We start from the raw sequence: 23,161 nt of genomic DNA, 5'->3' as shown, positions 1-23,161 counted from the left end.
TTATGAAAAGGACAAAACTAAATAGAGACGTGAGCTTTTCACAGCCCAGTGTGCTGGAAGAATTCAAAGAAAAAGAGATTCTTGTTTCGTTTGGCTGTTCACTGCTGAAGACCTACCCGTGTCCAGTGGTTTCCTCCACCTTTATTCCCCGGAGTGGCACCGTGGCGTTTCTTGACTTTGGCCGTCTTTAGTTCCCTGTCGGTTCGTGTTTGCCGAGTCAGTAGCCAGTAAGATGCCTGTCCCCTGGTGGTGCGTTCATGGAAGTAATGAAGAGTGATCCTGTCTTTATTCCCACCACCGCACATGAAAGTAGGCCAGATAGTGGGCAGCAGAAATCTGTGCGCATGTACGTGTGTCTGTAAGCAACACTGCGCTGGCTCCTCTTGGCATCAGATGGCAAGGAAACAGGCTTTTCATGCCCTACAGTCACAACAAATTAGCGAATTAATAAGACATTTGGTGTTGCCTGGCCTTCCTCTTGACTGCCTCCTCTGCATGAAGTGAGCTGGCCTTGGCCCTCCACGCTGCGCTGCGCTGCAAGACGACGTGGATGCATGGATGAAGCCCAGTGGCCATGCGATCTGACGGCGTTTCATCCCAACTGTGAACCAAATCAAGAAAGCTGGAGAGAAGAGTTTTGACAATATGTAACTTATTTTCAAATCTTAATTATATCAGTGTTAGTCTTATCTTCAGTGTTATTGTGGTGTATTTAATGCATTTATGTTTGATTAAGTGAGATTAGAAAGATGAAGACTCAGTGGCCCAGGCATGACAAGACCATCGAATTCCACGTGAGACTTTGAGAAAGTTAGTTTTTTCTGTTGTGTACGAGCCACTCCCGAGAAAAGCAACGCGGCGCAGCGTTCCTTTGTATATCTCTTGTGTGAAAACAAGCAGGGACTGCGGGAGGTGTCGGTGTACATGCGTGCATGTGGACGAGCTCTGAGCACCGCAGCGCTTTCCCCCGCCCTGGGGAGAGGCTCCACAGTGTCACTGCTGCCCACACTCGGTGGCTGAGCAAGAAGGGCCAGGTGGTGGTGCCGAGCGCGGCACAGTCAAGCGTGGACGCAGCGCATGTCGACATTTGCCTCCGCTGACTGCTGCAGGGAGAGGAAAAATCTGCTTTTCCATATGCTTGTGCTCATTGCAACCCTTCCCTCCACCCACTCGCCCTCCATCTCTCTTCCCCCCCCCCCGTACTGCCCTCTTCCACCCCCCTCCCTCCCTCCAGTCTCAACCAGATGGCTCCCCGAACATTGTTTACCTTGGGTGACGGTCCCAGATGCAGAGCGTGTCCATCGGCATCCTCGCTCTGCCCGCTGAGCTTCCTCATTCCTCTGCTCTCTCTTAGCTCAAGTGTCGGTCGCAGTCCTCAAACTCAAGTGTCCCTGCTCGTAAACACCACAACAAGCAAACACACTCCTTCCCCACCCCCCCCACCCCACCTCTCAGCCTCTATGTCTTGTGCTCTGTTGTTCCCGTCTGTGCAAATTTCGCACGTTTCCCGTCTCGCACCTAATCCCAAAACACAGCGCTTGTTTGTTTGTTTCTCCCGTTCGAAGCCGCCGTCCTTCTCCGTCTCCACTTGTTTTCCCGTGCATTGTGAGCGTTGACATATGGGGGCTCCCTTATGGCTGCATATTGAGGGTGAAAATAGGCCTCCAGATGTTGCCGGCACAGAGGGCCAGATGTATTTAGCACCACTGGGTGGAGGGCCTCTGTCGCGTGTCGTCCCGCCAAGCTGAACCTTCCAAACCGATCCCAAAACTTACAAGCTCGTTTCCAAACCCTCACCGGGTTTACGTGACGCCCAGCTAACTTTATTCTGTCAGTCTGACTGGAGCTGAAATGTAAAAGTCTCTTTAAACATTTAAGTTAAACTGAAATTGTAGTTTTCAAAATCCAGATTAACCAGGGCTTAGTGCCATATCCTGACAGAATGTAAAAAGCTCAAGCAGAAGTCTGGTTCATTCTGTAAACATTCATATCAACAAATATTACTGGTCGTATCGAAAATGAACCATCTTCCACTGTTTCAGAGTGCAGATTTCAGTTTTTCTTCTGCGTAAGAAAAGTTTCCTTTCTCCTCACACTTTTTCTTTTTTTTTTTAGAAGTGGAATTTGATTTATTATAAAATGCAAATTGCCAGGTCACGAGTACAAGAAGTCCAAGGTTCACATTCCAGCGACTGTGACCAGGACTCTCACATTAGCGTCCTTGAGGAGGTAGAGCTCGCCGCTGGGTAGCGGCCAGCGCTGGACTCACCCGCCGCCGTGGGGCTGAATAGCGTTTTTCAGTGAATGTGTTGTGCAAAAGGAGTGGCTCTATAAATTGAATATGCGGCGAGGCAAGGCCATTTGTGTGTTTAGGAGACGGAATGCGGAGCGTAAAGGTGCAGGTTGCTCTGATGGTCTCCAGTTCAATTGAATTCTCTTGGTTTGGGTAGAAGCAGGTTCACGCTCGTGACCTCGGCGCCAGCCTGCTCTCTTGACTGGCTTATGTGGCTAAAGTGTTCACGGACTAAACTTTCTTTGTATTCCGCTGCATTCATGTGATTTCTCTTCAGCCTCCAGGTCTTAAGGCACTGCCTCCTGTCACTGTGAGAATTTGCCGTTTTGTACAGAGGAGTTTTTTTTCTTTTTTATTTCCCACAACAGATAAAATTCTGTTTTACTTCCCTATGCAGCAGGAAAGATTGTATTTTTTTTCAGCTTTTGTAAGTTAACAGAAATATTCTTTTAATTAACATGAACATTCTTCGTCTTTTGATGTAGAAATTTTATTAGCACTGTCATGAATCCTCAGATTTTTTTCTTTTCCCTACATTGTACTGTTGTGCAGTTGCAGTAGGGCAGAAGCTGCCCTCCGTGATGGTTTATTCCATGATGACTTTTCCTGAAAAGAATTCAATTCCCAATGTAAACGTCAGTGTTATTCCAATTATATTGTAAATGTCATATGTCAAATATGTTGAGCATCAAAACATGTTCTCTCTTCAGTGTGTTTCTGAACCCAGTCTGAAATGTCAGTGCAGCAGCCTTGATCCAACACATGTTTATGATTACTTTTGAATTATTTTGAGTTTAAAAAAAAAAAAAAGTTCAATTTATAGACTGCATTGTCGTGCCTGTGTCAAAACAGCTGCAAAGTGAATTTATCTCAACATCAGAGGTCGGAATCAAATCAATTTTTATTTGTAAAGCACTTTTCTTAAACATTGTAGCTCAAAGTGCTTTACTGGTCTAAATCACAGTAAGATTAAACATCTAAAAAAAATAAACACGTCCTTTACACACACACGCACGCTCAAACAGGAACTTGTTGCCCACATTTATCAACAGTTATTAAAACAGTTCTATCATTGACCGAGCACTGATGAGAGAAATCATAAGGCACCATCCACATCGAAAAGTGCCACAGCTCATGACTACTGTGGGCATCGCAAAAGAAACCTTTTGAAACGACCAAAAATGATCAAATTTTGCTTGCATTTGGCTTAAATGTGACTAAGCAGATCTAAACAGGTTTTCAAACATGTGGCGCTCGGGTCTAAACTGACCCAGATGTTGCTTTCATCTGGTCTGTGAGAGATCTGTGATTCTGCATTGAAAGCTATCTGCTTTATTTTCACCAAAATAGCATTTGCTTTAAAACCACGAGAGGATGTTTGAAAGCATGTATGCTGCAAGGATCATTTTTCCTTTGAAGCAACAGGTTTTCTTTTCTTTAAATTTTACTTTAGTTTAAATCAGCACCGTTGCAGGTTGGACTTCAAATGGCACTTTTTTCTTAAGAGGTGTCAAGTTGCTCATATATATATATATTAAGCAAAAACTGTCTGATATTTGTTCATTTTCAAACTGTATGAAGTGCCACAATGAAATTTTGGAGTCTGACTGAATTTAGATTGAACTTGTTTTAATGTGGCCCTTTAGTATTGCTTTACACACTTCTGTTTCTTTGTTCAGATTCTTTTTTTTTTTTTTTGCTACTCTATTTATTTACTGTCCACTGGCTACTGCAACTATGTAAATTTCCCCATTGTGGGTCATATGAAGGAATATCTATCGATCGATCGACCAGTTTATGTTGTAATTATCTCAACTTTCCCATGTTTACTTCTTTAAACCCATTGCCATATTTAAATTCCTTCAGATTCCTAAATGTTTCTCAGAGAGTGTGTACATATATTATGGAGCCTGTGGAGCACATGAAGCTCCATAAAATTATTTAACCTCCTCAATCAATTTTATCTAGCATATTTTTCCGATTAAGTCGCTCCGTGGATCAGGGGTTTTGTAGCACTTGTCAGTGGCACGCTGTTATTGTTGAGCTATCATGGTGTTAGCATTGTTAGCTGCTGGCACAGCATCAGCTCACACAGCCGCAGCCTCTCCTCTCGCCTGTCCCCAGCAGTGTCAGAGTGTGACCATCTGTCTTACTTTCTGTTGAAGGTTAGTTTTCATTGGTGATCAGGAGTAACAGCTGGCTCTGGAGAGCCATCTCTGCGGCCCCCCCTCTATCCCCCCTCCCCTCCTGCCCCACTCTTCCCTCACTAACCAGCGGAAACTTCTACAGCTGTCATCTGCTTTCCCAAATGACCCAGCTCTCCTTCCAGCTGCCGTCCCAGCATCCTTCTCCCAGCCACAGCCTTGTTTCAAGGCTAAGAGCCCTGTCCTCTTTCCACTATTCTGCCACAATCCAAATTAATGGCGGGCAGAATTTTATCCCGCTCCAAGGCCGACTTCCTCACTCATTCTCAGACTAGACAATGTGTCAGCTGCAGCTTCAGGCTTGACATTAGTCCTCTGGTGAAAATCAAATTAGGGTGCAAAAGTGGAATTTTTTAAATATTTTTCAAAACCTGTCAACAGCTTCATTTAGCTAGAATTTGTCGGCTCGTGTCGCGTCTCTTGAATTACATCTACCTGCTTTGTTTGTTCCGGCAGCATCGCCTAAGATCATCAAACTGCGGGAAGAGCCATCCGATTACTGTGACCCGCCCCGAGGCAAGAGTCAAGGCCTGAACAGCACTCTGGTCCCTGTTAAAGGAATCAATAACCTTGGTAACACCTGCTTCTTCAACGCTGTCATGCAGGTTAGTATTACTGTATTCACACATAATTGAGTTACTGGGTTGACATTACTGCACAGTGAAAACTCCAATAAGCTGATTGTACTGATTTGATATCGGAGCCAGTGCAGTGCAGTGCATATCTGTGGGTTATTGAATGTCATTTCTGTAATAAATGCAACGTGTAAACAGTGTGACTGTGTACAATGTATTTACAATAATGATGGATATATGAAGTTCGGATCGTTTTAAAGTGGATCTCACAGTTCAAACACTCTGTTTATAAGTTCCCGTTTTCTCTGCCGAGACCTTGCATCAGCTTAATTAATGACAAGAATTTTCATTGTAATCTGGTGCTGCGAACACATATGTCCTCCTCGAGTTTCCCCCTCCTTGTCAGTCGATCCTGCACTAAACCAGATTACAGTCGCACAATGGCTGCGAGTGTATACAGGTAATTTTGTGTTGTATATTCATCGCGGCGGTAAATGCAACGCCGGCGTGGATGCATTCACCTGCCTGCAGACGAGTGGCTCCCGGTTGGTGCAGAGCATGTTCTCAACACAACACGGCTATAGAGCTCCCTCAGTCTTTCTCTGGTCATGTCATGGTGACTGCAAACTGACATGCCTCTTCAACAATGAAGCTGCTTTTTTCCGCCATTTTGTTAATCACCCTCAGGGTCTCCCTCGTTGATTGAAATTCGAGTGAGTGCGCTTTACATGCTTCTCCCTCCCTCTCCCTGTCTGTTTGTATTGTCTCCTTGAAAATTGCAATCTTTCTGGTGAAAACACATAATTGTCAGAGGACGAGCTGTGTCTGCGTTCACAATGCCAGCCCCATTGTGCGTTTTCCATAGCAACAGTCTTTATTGCCGGGATGTGACAAAACAAATATCTCTTGAAAGAGAGGGAAAAGATGCTTCCCTAACATGAAGGGACAATGACTGCTTCAAGCCATCTCCTCACCAAGGATCTTCTCCACATTTGAAACTCACAGATCACAGACCGTTTGAAAGCCCCCTTTCAGAATAATACACTCACCACAACTTTGCCAAATCCCACTCAAATGGAGACAACATTTTACAAGGGTATTTTTAATTGACCACATTCAGTTGCCACAAGCTCAGTGCAGATACATTTTCATATTTGTTAAATATCATCACTTTGGTTATTGTCTTTTCCTCTTATCAAGCCTTGATGAACAATAACGGAGTGTGCGAGTGTGAGAGTTTGAAATGAGCTGATTGACGTGATTGCTAGGGGTAGAAATAATGAATTCCAAATACTCATGCTGGGCTTGCAATTTATAAGTTTTAATATATTTAATTTCATTTAAACAGTGTAAATAATGCGGGTAATCTTATTCACCTTTTTTGAAATCATTTTAGCTAATAAACTAGTGCTTTCTCTCTAGACCTGTTCACATAGAAACTTAACTGAATATCTTTTTTAAGATTTTGTCTGAGAAATGTGTTTGATGGGAAATATTTTACCCTAGTAAGATGAATGAAATGCCTACATTGATGTTAAAGGTTGATCAGCTGCTTCTCCGGTGCTGCAGAACAGCTCAGCTTCTGATCAGTTTTGCAGGTTAGATTCCTGTCTCACACCGTCTTGTGTCCTTGATCAAGACATTGAACCCGGGTTCGTTCCACTGAGGGGTTTGAGTGTCATCAGCAACAGTTCAACAGTATTTTTAGTGCTTTTCCCCACTTCTTATGATTAGAATTGTTACTGAATGCATTTCACTTAAATGACAAAGCCTAAGATGGTGGCTAATTCTGAGCAACACGGTGTGTTTTCTGCACAGAACCTGTCCCAGACCCACATGCTCATTGACCTCATCCAGGAGGTGAAGGAGAAGGGCTACAAGCTGAAGATCTGCCCCCCTGCTGAGACCAATCTGGTAAAACATTCTCCACTTCTCCATTTCACATACACAGGGCTTTATGAAGCAGCTTATAAGGGTTATAAGGGTTTATTAATGTCCAATAACTTACCTTAGTTACTGGATATTTAATAACTTGGTTTGTTTTGCTGACCTTTAATGATGCCTTTAAACCCTGAAGACGGTAATAAAATAAGCTTTTCTTTTCTTTTTCTCCATTATTCAGGCTGCTTTGACGGTGGCGCTGCCCAGCCCGGAACCTCTGACTGCAGCCATGTTTGCCTTCCTCCAGAATATGAAAGAAGCGGGGAAAGGCCCCATCAATCCCAAAATCCTCTTCAACCAGCTCTGCCAGAAGTAAGATGCAACTCTTTATAGTGAAATGTTAATGATAAACGATGTTCAGGTCAGCCATAATGGTGGTACTTGGGGAGTCGGAATTAAAGGATGCCGCAGAAAATTACTCACTATTGTGCTGTACAGTTATTTTTTTACTATTTAATAAGTTTTCAGGTGGCTACAACACATATTTTCTAGACCTCGGCCTCGTTCCCCTTTGCTTTTTTTTTGTCTTTTGTGTTTTGTTCTTGCTGTGGATTCATTAAAGCTGTAAGATCCTGATAGCAAACTGTGAAATGTCGAGCAGCTGCCAGGTATCTGTAGACCACCTGCGTTGTTTCATCCAGAGCGAGGTCTAACGGGCGACGGGCAGACACACACCACTGCTGTGAATTCACGGTGGCCATGTGCTTGGCTCACTTCCTGTTGGAGCGTGGTACCCCTGCTGGTTGGGTCCATGCTGTGTGTGTGTGTGTGTGTGTGTGTGTGTGTGTGTGTGTGGAGGAGGGAGTTTGCACTGTTTAGTAGTGCAGGTGGGTGACCAGGGCATCTCACGCTGGATGACTGGGCACGTCTCTGGTGCGTCTTTGACAGTTATTCTGGTACCTCGCTCTCATCAAACAGGCCACTGTGTGTGTGTTTGTGTGTGTGTGCGTGCGTAAGTGTGTGTATGTGGCCCGCCACCTCACCTGACACCACCTCAGCCTGCACCACACATGCAGGCAATTGTGCATTCAGACAGCAAGCACTGCACACACCTTCAGCCAGTCATACGTGTGTAATGTCAAATGGGGCTCATCTATTCCACTGGCATGCATTTGAATGGAGAGATGTGATGTTCAGCTTCAGCAGCCTCACTCACTACTTCTACGTCACACGTAACCTTGAAGTCAGGAAGTCGTTCTATGTACAATAGCAAGAGCAGACATACTTTTTTAAAGGTTTTTAGGGATAGTGACGTGAAGAAACTTGAAAATATGTGACTTGATCGTCACATTTTAGCAGTAAATGCAGTGTGTGCCTCCCTTGGTACCTGAATTGTTTGTTGTTATTATTTATAAGAATAAATAATTCATCATGCATTAGAATAACTCCAATACATTTGTGGTCTTTACTTTTTCTTCAGAACAATTCTGAACCAAAGAATTTGACTTCTACTCTGTTCCACTGTACTTTTTGCTTATTACTTGTACTTTTAGCTGCATGTCCATGTTGATGAGTGAATGAAACGCACCTCGCAATCAGCAACAGTTACTGGATTGAGTAAAATAAACTTTCTGCTGCAGCCACTCGCATTCTTTTCATTATATTGTTCACTGACGCACTGTCCCCACAGTGACAAACCAATGGCCTAAATCTGAGTATGAGAACATCAGCCTGTTTTAAATTGGAGCTACTTTGACACCAAAACATTTTAATGTTAAATTTGGAATGAGCTAGCAAACATTGTGAGAACGGTTTCTCTTCTTTTTTGCTTTTGTCTTGAAAATATTCAGGGAGGGGCCATTTTTAATGCAAAACAAGCTGTCAGGAAACTTTGTTTATATTGCTTTCTAAAATGGATTGTCACAAACACAGTGATTCCTTTGGTGATATATTTTACTAGTAATTAGAGGAAAAATATCCAGATGCAGCAATATTTCTAAGACAAGATGCAACTGAAACTGATTTGTTTTTCTCCTCCCATAGATTTTAAACACACTTCCAAGAAAAAAGAAATCCACCCCATCATCAGCTCAGAATGGGCTGTTGTACACCACCTACAATGAAAATGTAATAAACATGTGGAATTATGAAGTTATCAGTACGTTTTAGAAGGAGTGGGCAATTATTATTGTGTCACCCCCCTCACAGAAATGAATAGTTGTGCCCCTGTTCTTTACTAGCTAGACGCCACCAGCGTATGGATCTGACATGTTATTTAATATGAAAATATACCACCAAATCATATCTGTAGTATGTCCTGTCGGTACCATTTGGAGGGGAATCTTATTCATAAAAACACTGATAGTATGACTTTTTTTTTCTTATGTGAATACAATATTTCTCATGGTTGAAGTTGTTACACACTCAGGTATTTTTATATTCCAGTGGTTCTTACATTCACATTCTGTGTGTGTGCATGATTTGAGCATTTTGTTCAGAAATAACACCGGCTTTGGTACGTTTCTTTGTCAGCCTCCTCCACACAGCAGCTCGTCTACATTCAGCCGGGTCTACAGCTTTGAGCCAAGAGGGCAAGGTCAAGAACCGCTCCTGTTTACTGGGACTTTTTTTTTTCCCCCTTCTTTTTTTTCTCAATTGTAGCGACCTTAACGATGACTGCGCTCTGTGAATGTGTCCTGCCATTCTCGTCTCTCAAAGACGGTTGGGTGTGCCCTTGACCTATGGGGACTAACAGCACTTTTCCATTTCCCTACGACTGTCTTTCCCAGCATGTTTGTGTTGTCAGACAGGTTAATAAAGCTTACTGGCTCAGATTGAGGGCTCGTGTTGAGTGTTTATATGCACTGCCGGAGCCCTATTGAGCATAGTGTGTGTGTGTGTGCGTGTGTGTGTATGCTCGTGTGTTCACATGGATTTGACCTCAACCAGCTGAGTACCCCCACAGCCTGCCTCCTCACGCTCCTGCCAGCAGGAAGGGGGTCTGGTCTGTTCTCGGACCACTGCCAAGCCATACATGTCGGATGGTCAGCACCACACAGTGTATCTGGTGCCAGGGAGGGTCCCAGCTTGTAACCAGTGAACTACAAAGCCAGTCAGAGGCAGTCAGTGGCAAGACGGGGGAGAAACTCAACTTTAATTTAAATCTCAGGCTTTAATGCAGTTTAAAAACGCCATTTACTTACTATCAATGTTATATTCTCGTACTTGAGCAGCCTTTCTCGGTGTTCTGTGAATGCATGCGTCCAATGCATAGGCGAGACAAAAAGGCCACACACAGCCATTCATGTACACCAGCTTCTTTCAAGGACTGATTGAATTTTCAGCCCAGCCACTGGACAATTTCTTATGCTGCAAAAAAAAAAAAAGAGAAAAGTACGCCGGCTCCCCTCGCTATCTGTGCATGAATGTCCACATACTCCCCCCTTCCCCGTCTCTCAAATATTGTTCATAAATAAGCCTTGTAAGCAGCCTTTTCATCCCTGAGAGAAGTATCACACCACAACAATGGTTTTCATCTAGTGCCGGCTTCCAGGTCACACAAACACACGTACAGTACACGCGCATTAAGAAAAGAAGCCGATATTCACAGAGGCTTTAAACATAATCAAAATAATGCCATGTGCACATATTCAGAGCTGGGGACTGCAGTCCATTGATTGGAAGTTTGAAGCTATTCACTTTGGTGTACCTGTGAACGTAGGAAACCTTGAAATAAATCGATAGCTCCTTTATGTTGAAAACGGGAAGAAATGCAACCTGTACAATGGCCACATGTTGATTAATTCAAACATGTTCTTTTGAATAAGGCTCATTGTGAATCGTCTCTTTAAGGGGTGTTATTAAGTGGTTCATTGTTTGTGACAAAGACTTCAGCTTAAGCCCAGTAATATGAACAAAGTTCTCATTCACTTAGCTGGTAAATGATACAAAAGAAAGTCCACAGGAGGAAATATGGGGGGGTCTGTACTCTCATGATATGAAAATATGTAGGATCAGCACTAAAAAAAATTGTTACACCAGTTCAAAAAAAGGATTGTGACGTTGTTCAAAATAAAATCCAAAACAGTGAATTGATTGATGGAACTGTTATTATTAACATAATTTATTCAAGATAAAAAAAAGAGATTTCACATTCATTTTACACATCATCTCAGCTTATTTTAGAGTTAGACTTGCGCTTCAGTAAACACAAAAATAATCCTTATAAATATGCAAGTATGTTCAGAAAAAAACTAAGTATATCAATGTAAAATTAATCCCAATCATATTTTTATATTTTATATGGTATATGTATCATATGAATGATCGCTAAACAATTGTAATTTTCACAGCTATTTTTGAGGAAGATATGAATTATATAAGTCGTTTAGTTGTATTACAGATGCAAAACTCCCTCTGTAGCTCTAATGAACCCCAGTCTGACAGTGTTTTGGTGTTTTGGACAGAATTGGTAGCCATTAAAATCAAGTCTGGGTGACAACGAGAATTGTTTTCCTGTAGTGTTCTCTTCAAATAAATCCAGACGGGAATAATCTGTGAAAGATGCAGTTTTTTTGTTGTTGTCTTTGTAAATGTTTCGAAATGTCCAATATATATTTCATACAATTTTATTTTTATTTATTTTTATGAGCATATTGTGTAGATCATTGAGTCACATTTCTATGGTGTGTGTGTGTGTGTGTGTGTGTGTGTGTGTGTGTGTGTGTGTGTGTGTGTGTGTGTGTGTGTGTGTGTGTGTGTGTGTGTGTGTGTGTGTGTGTGTGTGTGTGTGTGTGTGTGTGTGTGTGTGTGTGTTTTTGCGGGGGGAGCTTGTGTGGCCTTGTGTCTGGTACTAACTCATCCGGCTGTTAATTGTGTTAGCACCGCAGCTGTTTGCGTCGTCCAGATTGAGAGCAGCGCTACAGGGCCCTTCTGCTTCTCTCCACTGGGATGAGCTTCCAGACCTCCTCATTCCCACTCATCCCAGCCACATACATTTTTTTCTCCTTGTCGCTGTGTGTTTTTTTTTTTTTTTTTTTTTTTTTACCCTTTTTAAGAAAAAAACAAAAACAAATTTTCCATTTCCCATCCCTCGATTTTCGAATTGGATATCGTCCTCTTCTCTTTCCTGGTTGACTGATACACGACTTGTCAAAACAAAATGGAGACATTCCTATGCTGCTCTCTCAACAGAAGGGCGAATTAATGGCATATGTGTATTTTCGCCCTCCTGCCCATCCATCCCCATGTGTCCACACGTTAAGGTCACAGCAGACAGCGATGATGGGAAGGGTGTGAGGGTGACTTTGGGCTCCTCCAGACCTACTGGTCAGGACCTGTGTTGGAGGCAGGTGGTTGGCCCTTTTGTCCTCCAGCCATGGACGGCCATTTTCCAGCCACATGTCTGTATTTGACTTTGTTGAATAAATTTTAAGTATTACTTAAGACAATAATAATTTGAATGACTTTTTAACCAAAAGCTAGAAACAAGATTGTTTTTACACTGATTGGTTTGAAAACACTCATTTTTATGATTATGTCTTGTGACCCAGTCCAGGGTGCTTTCAATAGTGTGATGGACATAAAAAAGAGCTCCGATGTCGAGTGGATTTTTGAGCCATTCCGCTGCTTCCTCCAGTAACATCCCTGTAGCAGATGCTTTAACCTCATCCTAGTGGAAATGAACCTATAGTCAGCTGAGATCAACCTCGAAGAAAACTGTCCTTGAAGTGGCCTCAGGTCTGCTCATGCATGAAGACTTTAAAGGCATGTATGTGCACATGTATCACAGGAGTTGACTCACCACCACCTCCACATCGCTTCCCGTCCTCCTATATCACCAGCATTTGTCCCATAACTTCGCTCACTCTCAGAGTGAGGCCTCTCCTTGTGTGTTTTTGCCTCTCGGACCAACCTGTCCTTTGGTCATGTGGCTGACTCGGCCCAACAGGTTGCAAACGGCTCCAGCCGCCACTGCCCATCTGCCCCCGGCATCTGTCCGCACATCTGCCCCTGTGTGCAGACAGGGGTCATACCCAAGGAGAGACTCCCCTCTAACAGCTCTGGCATTAACGTCCAAGGTGGAGACCCACCCTGTTTTTCTAAGAGAATAACCCAGGAGTTAATAAAGCTGCAAACTAAAGCTCTATAAACCAAATATAGGTTTGCTTTATCTTTGACTGAGCTCTTATAACACATTGTGTTTGCTTTTTCATTTTTGAGCACTGTAAATGTTATTTTATACAGAATACATAATGCATTGATCATCACTATTTTATCTCCAACAGTGTAGTGTTCCTGCAGGTCTACAGGCGAGTATCATGCTTGTGTGTAATCACGCGGCTTCGTCAGTGATAAAAGATGGGATATCTCACTATGGTACATAGTGTATGTACCACAAAGCTACATTGTCAGTTCAGATTTTACAGATAGAAAACAGCAAAAATAATAATGATAAAAAACATTAATAATAATAATAAAGTCACATCACAACCTTGACAAAGACAAATTGTAATTTCTTCTTTGCAATGCTTCTCTATAGATTCTGCTTGCTTTGTGTGTGCTGGTTTTCTTCTTCCATTATGTGCTTGATTTATTTCTTGGGAGAAATTACTGTGACTTCTATCTTAATGTTATGTGACTATTCTCATTCCCTTCCCTTTCATGACTTTCTGTCACCGTATTGTTCTTGACTTTTCATTGGTGTTTTTTTTTTTTTTTTTTAAATGTGTCCCCTCTTTCAGAGCTCCGCGGTTCAAGGGCTACCAACAGCAAGACAGCCAGGAGCTTCTCCACTACCTCCTGGACTCCATACGCGTGGAGGAGACAAAAGTGAGCTTACATACGTCGTGCGCACACGTTGCATTCTTGTTGAGGGTTTCTCTTTTGTGTTTTGCAAGTTTTCTAATTGCTTGACGGAAAAGTCCAAGGTCCAGACAAACACACACTAAGTAGTCTTTATGCTTCTGGTTTTCGTGTAGATCTTCTTTGTAGGTGATGGAATTGAGATATTTATCATAAAACTCTTAAATAAGTGCTTTCATTGTCCTCATGCTCCAGAGTTGTGGCATCAGGCTGAGACGACCCCCGGTGTAGACTTTCCATGTTTTCCTTTTGCTCAGAGGACTTGCCACCTGTGCTTGTTTGCCAGTTTTCTTGTTTTCAAAACCTTGTGATGCTGTGGGGTTTTTTTTTTCGAGTAAAGAAGCCCCCACCCACCCACCTCCCTCGTCCTCGGTTCTTCACAGGGCAATTAGGAGACCCCACAGCAGCTCTTTTAAGGGCCGAGCCGGCCCCTTGGCCCCACCAGTGGATATGTGAACCCAAGGAGGGGAAGTTAGCGGGTGTGTTTAATGGTCAGCCCGGGGCCCGGGAGGGGCCACAGGCTGGGCTCTGCGGCTCCCCATTCAAACTTGTGAACGCCGACAGTTGTGCCACTTAGGGGACTTGCAAGTGGCACGACCGGCATCATTGTGCGATCTTGGGAAACCCACAGCTGCTGAATGAGCTCCAGGGCCGTCCCATTGTGAGCGAGGGTCGCCCACCGCCCCCCCCAACCCCCCCACATACACACAAACACACACGCACACACTCGTCAGCCTGTCTCCCAATCTAATCAAGGAGGTAAAGAGGGAGGGGGGAAGGCCTGCTCTATTCTTTCTGTCTGAAACTCATTTATACAGAATATTCAGAGATACAGTGGCATTGTAGCTCATGTTACTGCTATGATGCAGAACATGTGTTCATTTAGGAACAAATTCTGGACAAACTTTGCCAACAAGAGAAAAATTGTGAATTATTTTTTTTAAATCTATTCTTACAACTAACAAAACTTGCCAATTTCATTTTTTTTTTTTTTTTTACCAAGACCAAAAGTGATCTCCCCACTGTTCATTTCTATACAAACAGTGCAGCAAATATACAAAAGATCTTGTGCGTATCTCAGCGAGAAAGCAGTGCTTTTTTTTCTTTTTTTTTTCCAGTGTGTGTCACCAACCTTTTAGAGGCCCTAAGTGTTTGTGTTGATCGGCCATTAGTATCAGAGATCTGAATATGCTAATTCTGGCCCTGGTCAATTATCACCAATTAGCCGAGGCAGTAGGTATTACTCTCTCAGGGCATGGACTGTCCTTCTTCGCCCCGTCTTCATTTTAGTTTCCACCCCTGCACCCTTCTACCAGCAGCTTTGGTAACGCTCCCTGACTCCCCCCTCCCCTTCCTCTCTCCCTGTGGGCCCTCCCATGTGGGACAGTGCACCCTGGTATTTTCGGGAGGATAGCGAGACAGAGGGCGGGGGGAGGAGAAGGGGGCTTGTGGAGGGTTACTGGTAATTAATTAGTAGGAGGGCTACAGCCCAGTTTGACTGGGTTTGGGGTGCAGACTGGCCATGCTGGGATTAACGGGGCTTTATGACCTAAATAGCCAGTCCAGTGCGTGGGTCTGGGGTCAGCAGGGGGGGGGGGGTTGGGGGTGACTGGTCTCGACTCAGACATAGACCACGGCCAATTATCTATTGATTGGCTGTTTACTGTGGCTGTGCCTCTTCACAGCTCTTTCACCAACACAGTCACTGACCACGTCACCTCCGATTAGAGCTCACTCACACATACACACACACACACACACACACACACACACTCACACACACACACTGCGAGTTAATGAACACATTTACATGTTAACATTTTTGGACAAGCACAATAATTATTTTACACTAATGATGCTGATAATGGGTGTACCTGTCAAACTGAGCTGCAGGCTAGATTGTGATATCTCTATAATGGGTGTATGAAAGAGTTATCTCAAGACACCACAATGAATTCAAAGTACGCAATTCGTATAATTAATGTGCGTTCATTATTATCGGTGTAGCACTGAGCTGTGCTGTTCTGTGTTGGCAGAGGGTCAAAGCGGGCATTCTGAAGGCCTTCAATAATCCCACCGAGAAGACAGCAGATGAGGAGACCAAACGCCAAGTCAAAGGTACGCGTGGATACAGCGCTGGCCCGATATGCAAGATCAATAGTCCCATCTAGTGGTGGTTTGGGGGAATGCAGCTCGGTGTGCTCTCTTTGTGAGATGACTCTAATAAACTGATCTCCTTTTAATTACTTTTTGCTTGTTTTTTTTCTCTTTCACACTCAGTAATTTCCTCCTATTGTTGCAGCACCATTTCCAACAAAGACTCTCATCTGTGCTCTTTCTGCTCTTAGATGTTCCTTTTTTTTTTAACTTCCAGATGAACTCGTGTCTTGAAACCACTTCATTTCTATATTTTTAAATCACATCTTTGTTCATTAACCTAGCAACACTAACTGCCTCTTTGTCTCTCCAGCTTATGGAAAGGAAGGCGTGAAGATGAACTTTGTTGACTGCATCTTCGTGGGCGAGCTGACCAACACAATTATGTGTGAGGAGTGCGAGCATGTAAGTGGGAGAGGAATGTCAGAATATCTGAGTCATCGGCATTGGAACCAGGCACTTTGTCCGTCCGGCCAGGAATGACAGAAATTTAATACACGTGTAACCAATTTCCAATCTGTTTTGAAATCCTCCTCACTTTTCTTGTTCCAGCTTATTGCACTGAACTGCTCCTGTGGAGAGCATAATAGAAGTCCGCACGGTCTCCAGCAGCACGCCGTTTTTTTCATTACAGTCCGAAAATGTCATCATTTGTTTCTGACCCGAAGTCAAGGTTTTTTTCTTCAGCCACTGTGACAGCCAGGGAACATTTCTGATTGATATTCTTAACAAAAGGATGCTCTTCTGCTGAAAACATAAGCCAGCAAAGTCCCTAGAAAAAACAAAAAGCACTTCAAGGACCAGCTCAAACACCAACTGTTTACGGGAGGCATTTGCAGTAAAATGTGGACACTCGGTTTGTGGTTAACAAAGCAGACGCCACACTGCAAGCTGAAGAAAATCCTTGAAGGAAGAAAGCACCAGGTGTGCAGCAGCAAGGGATAAAAAGAGAGAAGCAGACCGCTTCTCTTCGAATTGCTGAAAATCAGCTGCAGAACTGAACATAATTTTGAGTATTGTGGAAGAGGTGAAGATGCATATTATGACACTGACCTGTATGTGGTTCTTCTTTCAGATCTCCACTGTAAAGGAAGCCTTCATCGACATCTCTTTGCCCATTATAGAGGAGAGGGTGAGCAGCTATAAAATAAACCATTGTGAAGTAGAAGGATCTCTGTTTATGCCAATAGTATAGTCTTCATAATATGCAAAAGTGTGACTGCAGCCACTGTATAGATTTGTTAAAACTACACAAACGTTGTCAATATGTGATTATGGCAAGCTGCGTTCTACTGGTGATTTCAAGGTTTTAAGCAGATTAAGGTGTAAGGCTTTTCTGAGTCCACTAATGATGCTTTGTTCTGTTCCTCTTTCCTTTTCAGACTTCAAAACCTTCCAACCCTGCGAGGCTGGGGAAGGTCTGCCGGGAGCAGGATGCTCACAACGAGCAGGCTCTTTCTGCTGTCAACAGAAACACCAGGAAGCTGAGCGGCCAGGTGAGAGTTCTGCGATAGTTCTGGAGCTTCTGTGGCAGAGAAACAATTCTCTTAATTTGTGGATATTTGCAGGTTTCCGTTGTGGGTATAATGCTGTGAAATAAATTATGTGGCAGAGTTTATTTGATAGTAATAGTTGTATTTCTGTGGAGAAATAGTTATCGGATTTGGTTGTCAGAATTATGTCACCTTCAGGTTCAGTGTTCGGTGCTGTAGGTTTACCAATGGAAACACAAAGCTATGGCAGTTTCTGGCATGTGGCACACTAGATGAAAGTATGTGGCATATCTCACATTTTACATTTTTCACAAATTGTTTACTATATTGCAGTTAATCCTTTTTCCTAGTGACACATTCCAGACGTTTTGTTTTTTTTTGGTTGCAAAGCTGTAGTACTAGTTTTTCTATTTATGAAAAGCATCTTTCAGTTTGGTGCTGTGGAATGATCACAAATATCAAGACGGGGCTTCTAAATTCACTTTTATTATCATTTCAGACATGCTTTCATCAATATGTTTGTTAAAACATGTTTGAAAGTGTCATTCCTCCTGGAATGCTTTGACAAAATGAAAACTGCTGTTTCTGTGGTTTCCCACAGAAGCAGCAGAGCAGGAGGTCGTCCAGTTCCGTGGAGGAGAAAGGAGCAGGCTGTGGCGTGGAGCGGCCGGACGAGGAGGCGGTAGCCGGCGGATCGGCCCGTGGCGTCTCGGTGTGCAAGATGGCGGCCGCCGGCAGCCTGTCCGACGGCAGCGAGAGAGACTCGGCGGCTCAGGACAGCAGCAACGACGCAGACAGCGAGGCCTCCGAGAGCGAGTGGGCGCCACGCACCTCCTCCTCCAGCCACAGCCACGGGCACGCCTCCACGCCGTCCTCCACCTCCACCCTCACCCCGTCCCCGACGCCCGCCTCGGCCTCCTCCCCATCGCCCTCCTCGTCCTCCTCCGCCAGGCAAGGCGGCGCCGTGGAGCAGCTGGTGACGGCGGTTTACAAAGTCAACCTGGGCTTCACTTCGGGGGACAGCTCGGCCTCCGCGCACTGTCTCCCCGAGGATCAGGGAGACGCGCACGCCAGAGATAACCTCCACCATCAGCACCACCAGGGAGCCTTCCAGGCGCTGTCGCACAGCTACACGCCCAGCTCCAAAGAGTGCTCCATCCAGTCCTGCCTGCACCAGTTCACCTCCGTGGAGCTGCTGATGGGCAACAACAAGCTGCTCTGTGAGAGCTGCACCGAGCGGCGGCAGAAGCAGCTGCGCAAGAGCGGCTCCGCAGGTAAAGCAGCGTCCTGGTTACGTTTTTCCCCGATAAAACAACTTTAAAATGACTCTGCAGGTCAGAAAGGTGACTGGTTCTTTATCTGAACTGTATGGCTCAGTGGGAAAAGGGTAGAAGAGAAGCTAAAATATCAATGAAAATTAGATAAGTAATATTCACGTTTGAACATTTACAGAGCTGTATGGTGACTGGTGACGGAGCCGCCTGAGCCCAGAAGAACATTTGCAAGACGAACATTTATTCTCTTTGCCTTAAACATCAACCAACAATAAGTAGCACATGAGAAGCCTCGCCATCTCTTTTTCATATGGTTTTAAATATGAGACTGGGATTTAATTGATCCTGTGTCTAAGAAGAATTTACGTCACCAAATCAGCTCACCTGTTCATCCCTCCAATTGTACCGTACATCTAGAAAGTGCTCATAGGGCTTGACTTTTTTCACATTTTGTTATGCTGCAATACTGATATAACAAACTTAGATCAAATATCTTGTCTAATGTCACTCCTGCACATTATTTTGGATTATATACTACTACTCATGACCCAGACATGTTGTTCTCTGCCTTTTATTCCATCACTTGCTCAATAACGTCCGCCAGCCGTTTTGTACAGAACTGCAAGGCTAAACAACATGACCTTTAAAAGGGCAGCAGTTTTCTCCCAAACCGACAGAGAATCAGGAATAATGTCTTTTATTTCCACCAGACTTCTAATGAGTTCTATTTCTAGAGCCGAGGTTCTATTTAGAAAACTCTTAAATAGATACTGTGCTAAAAATGTATCTTCTTTATAAATGCATAATTCCCTACAGGTTTCACAGTTGGCAGTTTGGGTTAGTCTTGTCCATCATGCAACACTGTGCTGCAGAGTTCGTCAGCAGCAGCACAAGTTTCCACACATCAGACAGATGATCTGCGTGTGTCTGACAGAAGAGCCAACAATGTTTTTTGCGGCTTCCGGTTTCTCTGACCACACACCAGTCTGCACGGTCCTGTTAGTTATAGATGAAGAAAAGTTGTTGTCTTTGTGGCAAAGCAGAGTTCACGTTTTGCCATGTTAACCAGATAATTCTCTGCATTTTTTGTTGTTTCAACAGATAAGAAGGTGGAAAAGATTTATACCAGCGCCAGGAAGCAGATGCTGATTTCTCAGCTGCCTCCTGTCATCACGTTGCATCTCAAACGCTTCCACCAGGTAGGCAACCGCATACTTTCTCATTTATTTATTATTCTATTATAATTTACAATCCCAAAAATGAGTTGTTGTCATGTTTTTGCTCACGCCAGGCTGGGATGAACCTACGAAAGGTGAACCGCCATGTTGATTTTCCTCTAGTCCTGGATCTGGCTCCGTTCTGTTCTGCATCCTGCAAGGTATCACTATATCACTCACAGAGAAAATACACTAAAGCACAAGTTTCACAGTCAGTTGAGGACATTTTAAAATCATATCTGACATTTTCGTATTTCACTGATGCTTTATTACAGGATTTTTTTTTTTTTTAAAGATTTGCATGTTTTTCCCTTCATTTCTCTTTTTACTTTCATCCCATTGTCCTCTAGAACCTGGCGGCCGGTGAACGTGTCCTTTACAGTCTGTACGGGATCGTTGAGCACAGCGGTTCGATGCGTGGCGGACACTACACGGCTTACGTGAAAGTGCGAGTCCCTCAGAGGAGAACGGAACAGCACCACAAGAACCAGCCAGGTCAGATTTAGTGGCTTTTCTTGAAGACGCCCTCCCCAAAGCACAGTGTGAATGGAAGCCGTCGTGTTCTTTCTTAAGGATGGCACACACTACAGGACTGTAACCTTCACCGATTTTAGAGAACACATCTCCTCATTTTCTCCTCATGTCCTCCTTCTTCACATTGTGTGTGTGTGTTTTCAGGTGCGAAGGACGCCAGCAGCAGCTCCCAGGGCCAGTGGGTTTACGTCAGTGACACCACGGTTCAGACGGTACCAGAGTCCCGGGTACTCAACTCTCAGGCATACCTGCTCTTCTACGAGGAAATGCTCTAATGTGACCAGTCAAAGTGTTTTTCCCCCACATCCATTCGTTTCGCCGTATTGATTATTGCCAAAGCCTCTTCCTCTTCCTGCGTCCGCGAGTCGGCAGAGACGAGCAAAGGGAAGCGCTTCACACTTTGCTCATTCATCTTACTTAAATTGAAACTTTAAAATAATCTTAGAAATATAAAGGATGAACAGATTTTCGGTTTTCTGTTTAAAGTTCTGGTTTCTGTTTTGAACATCCTACCCTTTAAGAAGAGGTCAGGAGGAGAGCGTCATTGAACGGATCCATCTCGACCTCGGTCACAGGCCTGAGATGTAAAATGCATGAGGGAGTTTGCCACAACTGGAAACGAGCAGATTTATTGCATGTTAAAGCTGCACTCAGCAATGAATTGATGTCAATCTTGTGTGTGTGTGTGTGTGTGTGTGTTTGGAACTGCGTGTGCGTTAGTGTGCAATTTGTGCGCACGTAGTACGAGTGAGAGACCGGCGAATGTAGTTTAAAGGTGCCGTGTGTAGCGTTTTCACATCTGTGAGTGGCTGCTGCTTCAGATCTGGGCGTGCTGTGTGAAAACAGCTGAAGCCCACTGACAGGATAATGTCACCGTGCTCAACAGATAGTGTGCAAAGTATTCAGCTCAAAAATGATATTTCTCTGATATCCCGACACTTAAGTACAAAACAGTTATAATACTCGTATCATTAGAAACTAGTAGAATTTCTAAAGAGTACAACTCCTCTGCAATTATGAAAAAACTCTGAAGTTCTCGTACAGACGATTCTCAAAAAACAAAAAACTAGGATGCAATGAAAAGTTCATTTCTACCATAATTAAAATCAAATGTAAGCAGATCCCCTGTCCATTTCACATTTACAACAGTTTACAGGGGTGGAACCATTGTACAAGCCCTTTGGGATTTGTTCCCTCCTTGCACCATTATTATTTTTTTCTTTTCCTTAATGTGTGCTAAACAAAAAAGACTCAACTGAAGTATTACAATGACATTTTTGGGAGATGTCAGTGCAAAGGGAGCATCAGTGTTGGACAGAGTGGAAGCCTACAAATATGTACAAGAAAGCTAATTTCACAGTAGTATATTTAAAAAGAATTGAATTGGCAAGAAATTAAACATTCTTCCTTTTGCAACATTTTGTTTTTAGTGAAACTTATTAATCTGCTGCCACATCTTTAAAGGTTCTGTATATCAACATCTAAGCAAATAACACGCTGAAGATTTTGGACACTGCTTGTTTGGTACAATCACGTTTAGGAGAAAAACATATATACATAAAGTTGTACAACTATTATTAAGAATCTTTTTAAGAAAAGGACTCAAGTTCAGTGGGAGTGTGACTTCAGATGTTGCTGTCTTGCACTAAAAAGCTGCAGCTTGTAGAGAAGCGTTGGCTCAGAGCCTCTCCGATAATCCTCCTCAGCCGTCACAGTCCTGATGGGCAGCGCTGCACATGGCACCTTTCAGGAGTAGCACAACACTTACTTTACAGCCTCCGTGGATCGGGTTGTTTTCCTCACACCAGAATGTATCAGTGTCCGACTATCAGCGAGCTGCATTTTGCCAAAGACGAGTCCGAGCAGAGTTTACGTCATTCAGAGTTTCTTTAGCGAGTCTTCTGTCGAGGCCAGCCGCAGAGTTCTCAAGCGTCGCCGCACAAACAAACAAGCGTATTTGATGTTGATCAATTCAACTAAAGCACCTTCTTTGCCTTCAGTGTGTTTACCATGAAGTTGCAGATGTCCCATTGAGCTGTTGGATGACAAGTCAGAGGGCTTTTTTTTTTCTCTTCTATTCTGCGGTTGATTAAAAGATGAATTGTTGAAAAAGTTAAAAGGTTTTCAGCCTGAGGAGAAGAACTTTTTTTTTTTTGCATGGGTCAATGTTATGATGAATGTATTGCCTCTTCCTTAAATGTCTACATCTAACAAGCGTTTCATCTTTTTTTGTGCGATCACATTCTCGATGAAACAGTTTTCATTTTCTGCTTGTTGCCAAAACGGTAGAAAGAAAAGTGTTCGACATATGCATCAGATTCAAGAGGTTTATTATTTTCTTTTGGAAAGGAGACAAATTCAGTGCCTCTGCTTCAGAAATGTGTGCATGGTGAGAAGAAAATATGTGCAGAGTCAAATGTAAAGAGGAAATGGATGATTATTTATGTACAGTATAACTTACTGTAAGCAAAAACTATAGTGAGTATATGGAATTGTATATACTAGACACAATACAAAGTCATGGTGCTTCTGGCGTGCAGGGTTTTTTTTTGTTTTTTTTTTTTCCTTCAAAACTGTTTTTTGTTCCAGGAAATTGACATTTAAACTGGGTTAATCCGAATTTGGAATGAGTCTAAAACATATTGTATCAAAAATAAATCTAATTTATA

General features: G+C 43.3%; 1 protein-coding gene across 4 annotated transcripts in view; it reads left to right on the top strand.

Moving 5' to 3' along the window:
* The window catches only part of usp45 (ubiquitin specific peptidase 45), a 30,623-nt gene extending 7,462 nt beyond the window's left edge, over positions 1–23,161 (top strand). For 2 of the 4 annotated variants that reach the window (XM_030102390.1, XM_030102391.1), the window contains exons 6-18: positions 4,951–5,102; positions 6,891–6,986; positions 7,195–7,325; positions 13,697–13,784; positions 15,854–15,935; positions 16,288–16,379; positions 17,050–17,106; positions 17,357–17,470; positions 18,069–18,741; positions 19,843–19,940; positions 20,033–20,119; positions 20,309–20,453; positions 20,637–23,161. In XM_030102390.1, coding sequence (XP_029958250.1) covers positions 4,951–5,102; positions 6,891–6,986; positions 7,195–7,325; positions 13,697–13,784; positions 15,854–15,935; positions 16,288–16,379; positions 17,050–17,106; positions 17,357–17,470; positions 18,069–18,741; positions 19,843–19,940; positions 20,033–20,119; positions 20,309–20,453; positions 20,637–20,767 — 1,946 coding nt within the window. In that variant the 3' untranslated portion in view covers positions 20,768–23,161. The remainder of the gene's footprint in view (positions 1–4,950; positions 5,103–6,890; positions 6,987–7,194; positions 7,326–13,696; positions 13,785–15,853; positions 15,936–16,287; positions 16,380–17,049; positions 17,107–17,356; positions 17,471–18,068; positions 18,742–19,842; positions 19,941–20,032; positions 20,120–20,308; positions 20,454–20,636) is intronic. The other 2 variants (XM_030102392.1, XM_030102393.1) reach the window with 2 other exon arrangements.

Source organism: Salarias fasciatus, chromosome 11 (assembly GCF_902148845.1).
Source record: "Salarias fasciatus chromosome 11, fSalaFa1.1, whole genome shotgun sequence".
Lineage (NCBI taxonomy): Eukaryota > Metazoa > Chordata > Actinopteri > Blenniiformes > Blenniidae > Salarias > Salarias fasciatus.
This window is presented reverse-complemented; position numbering and strand designations above follow the sequence as displayed.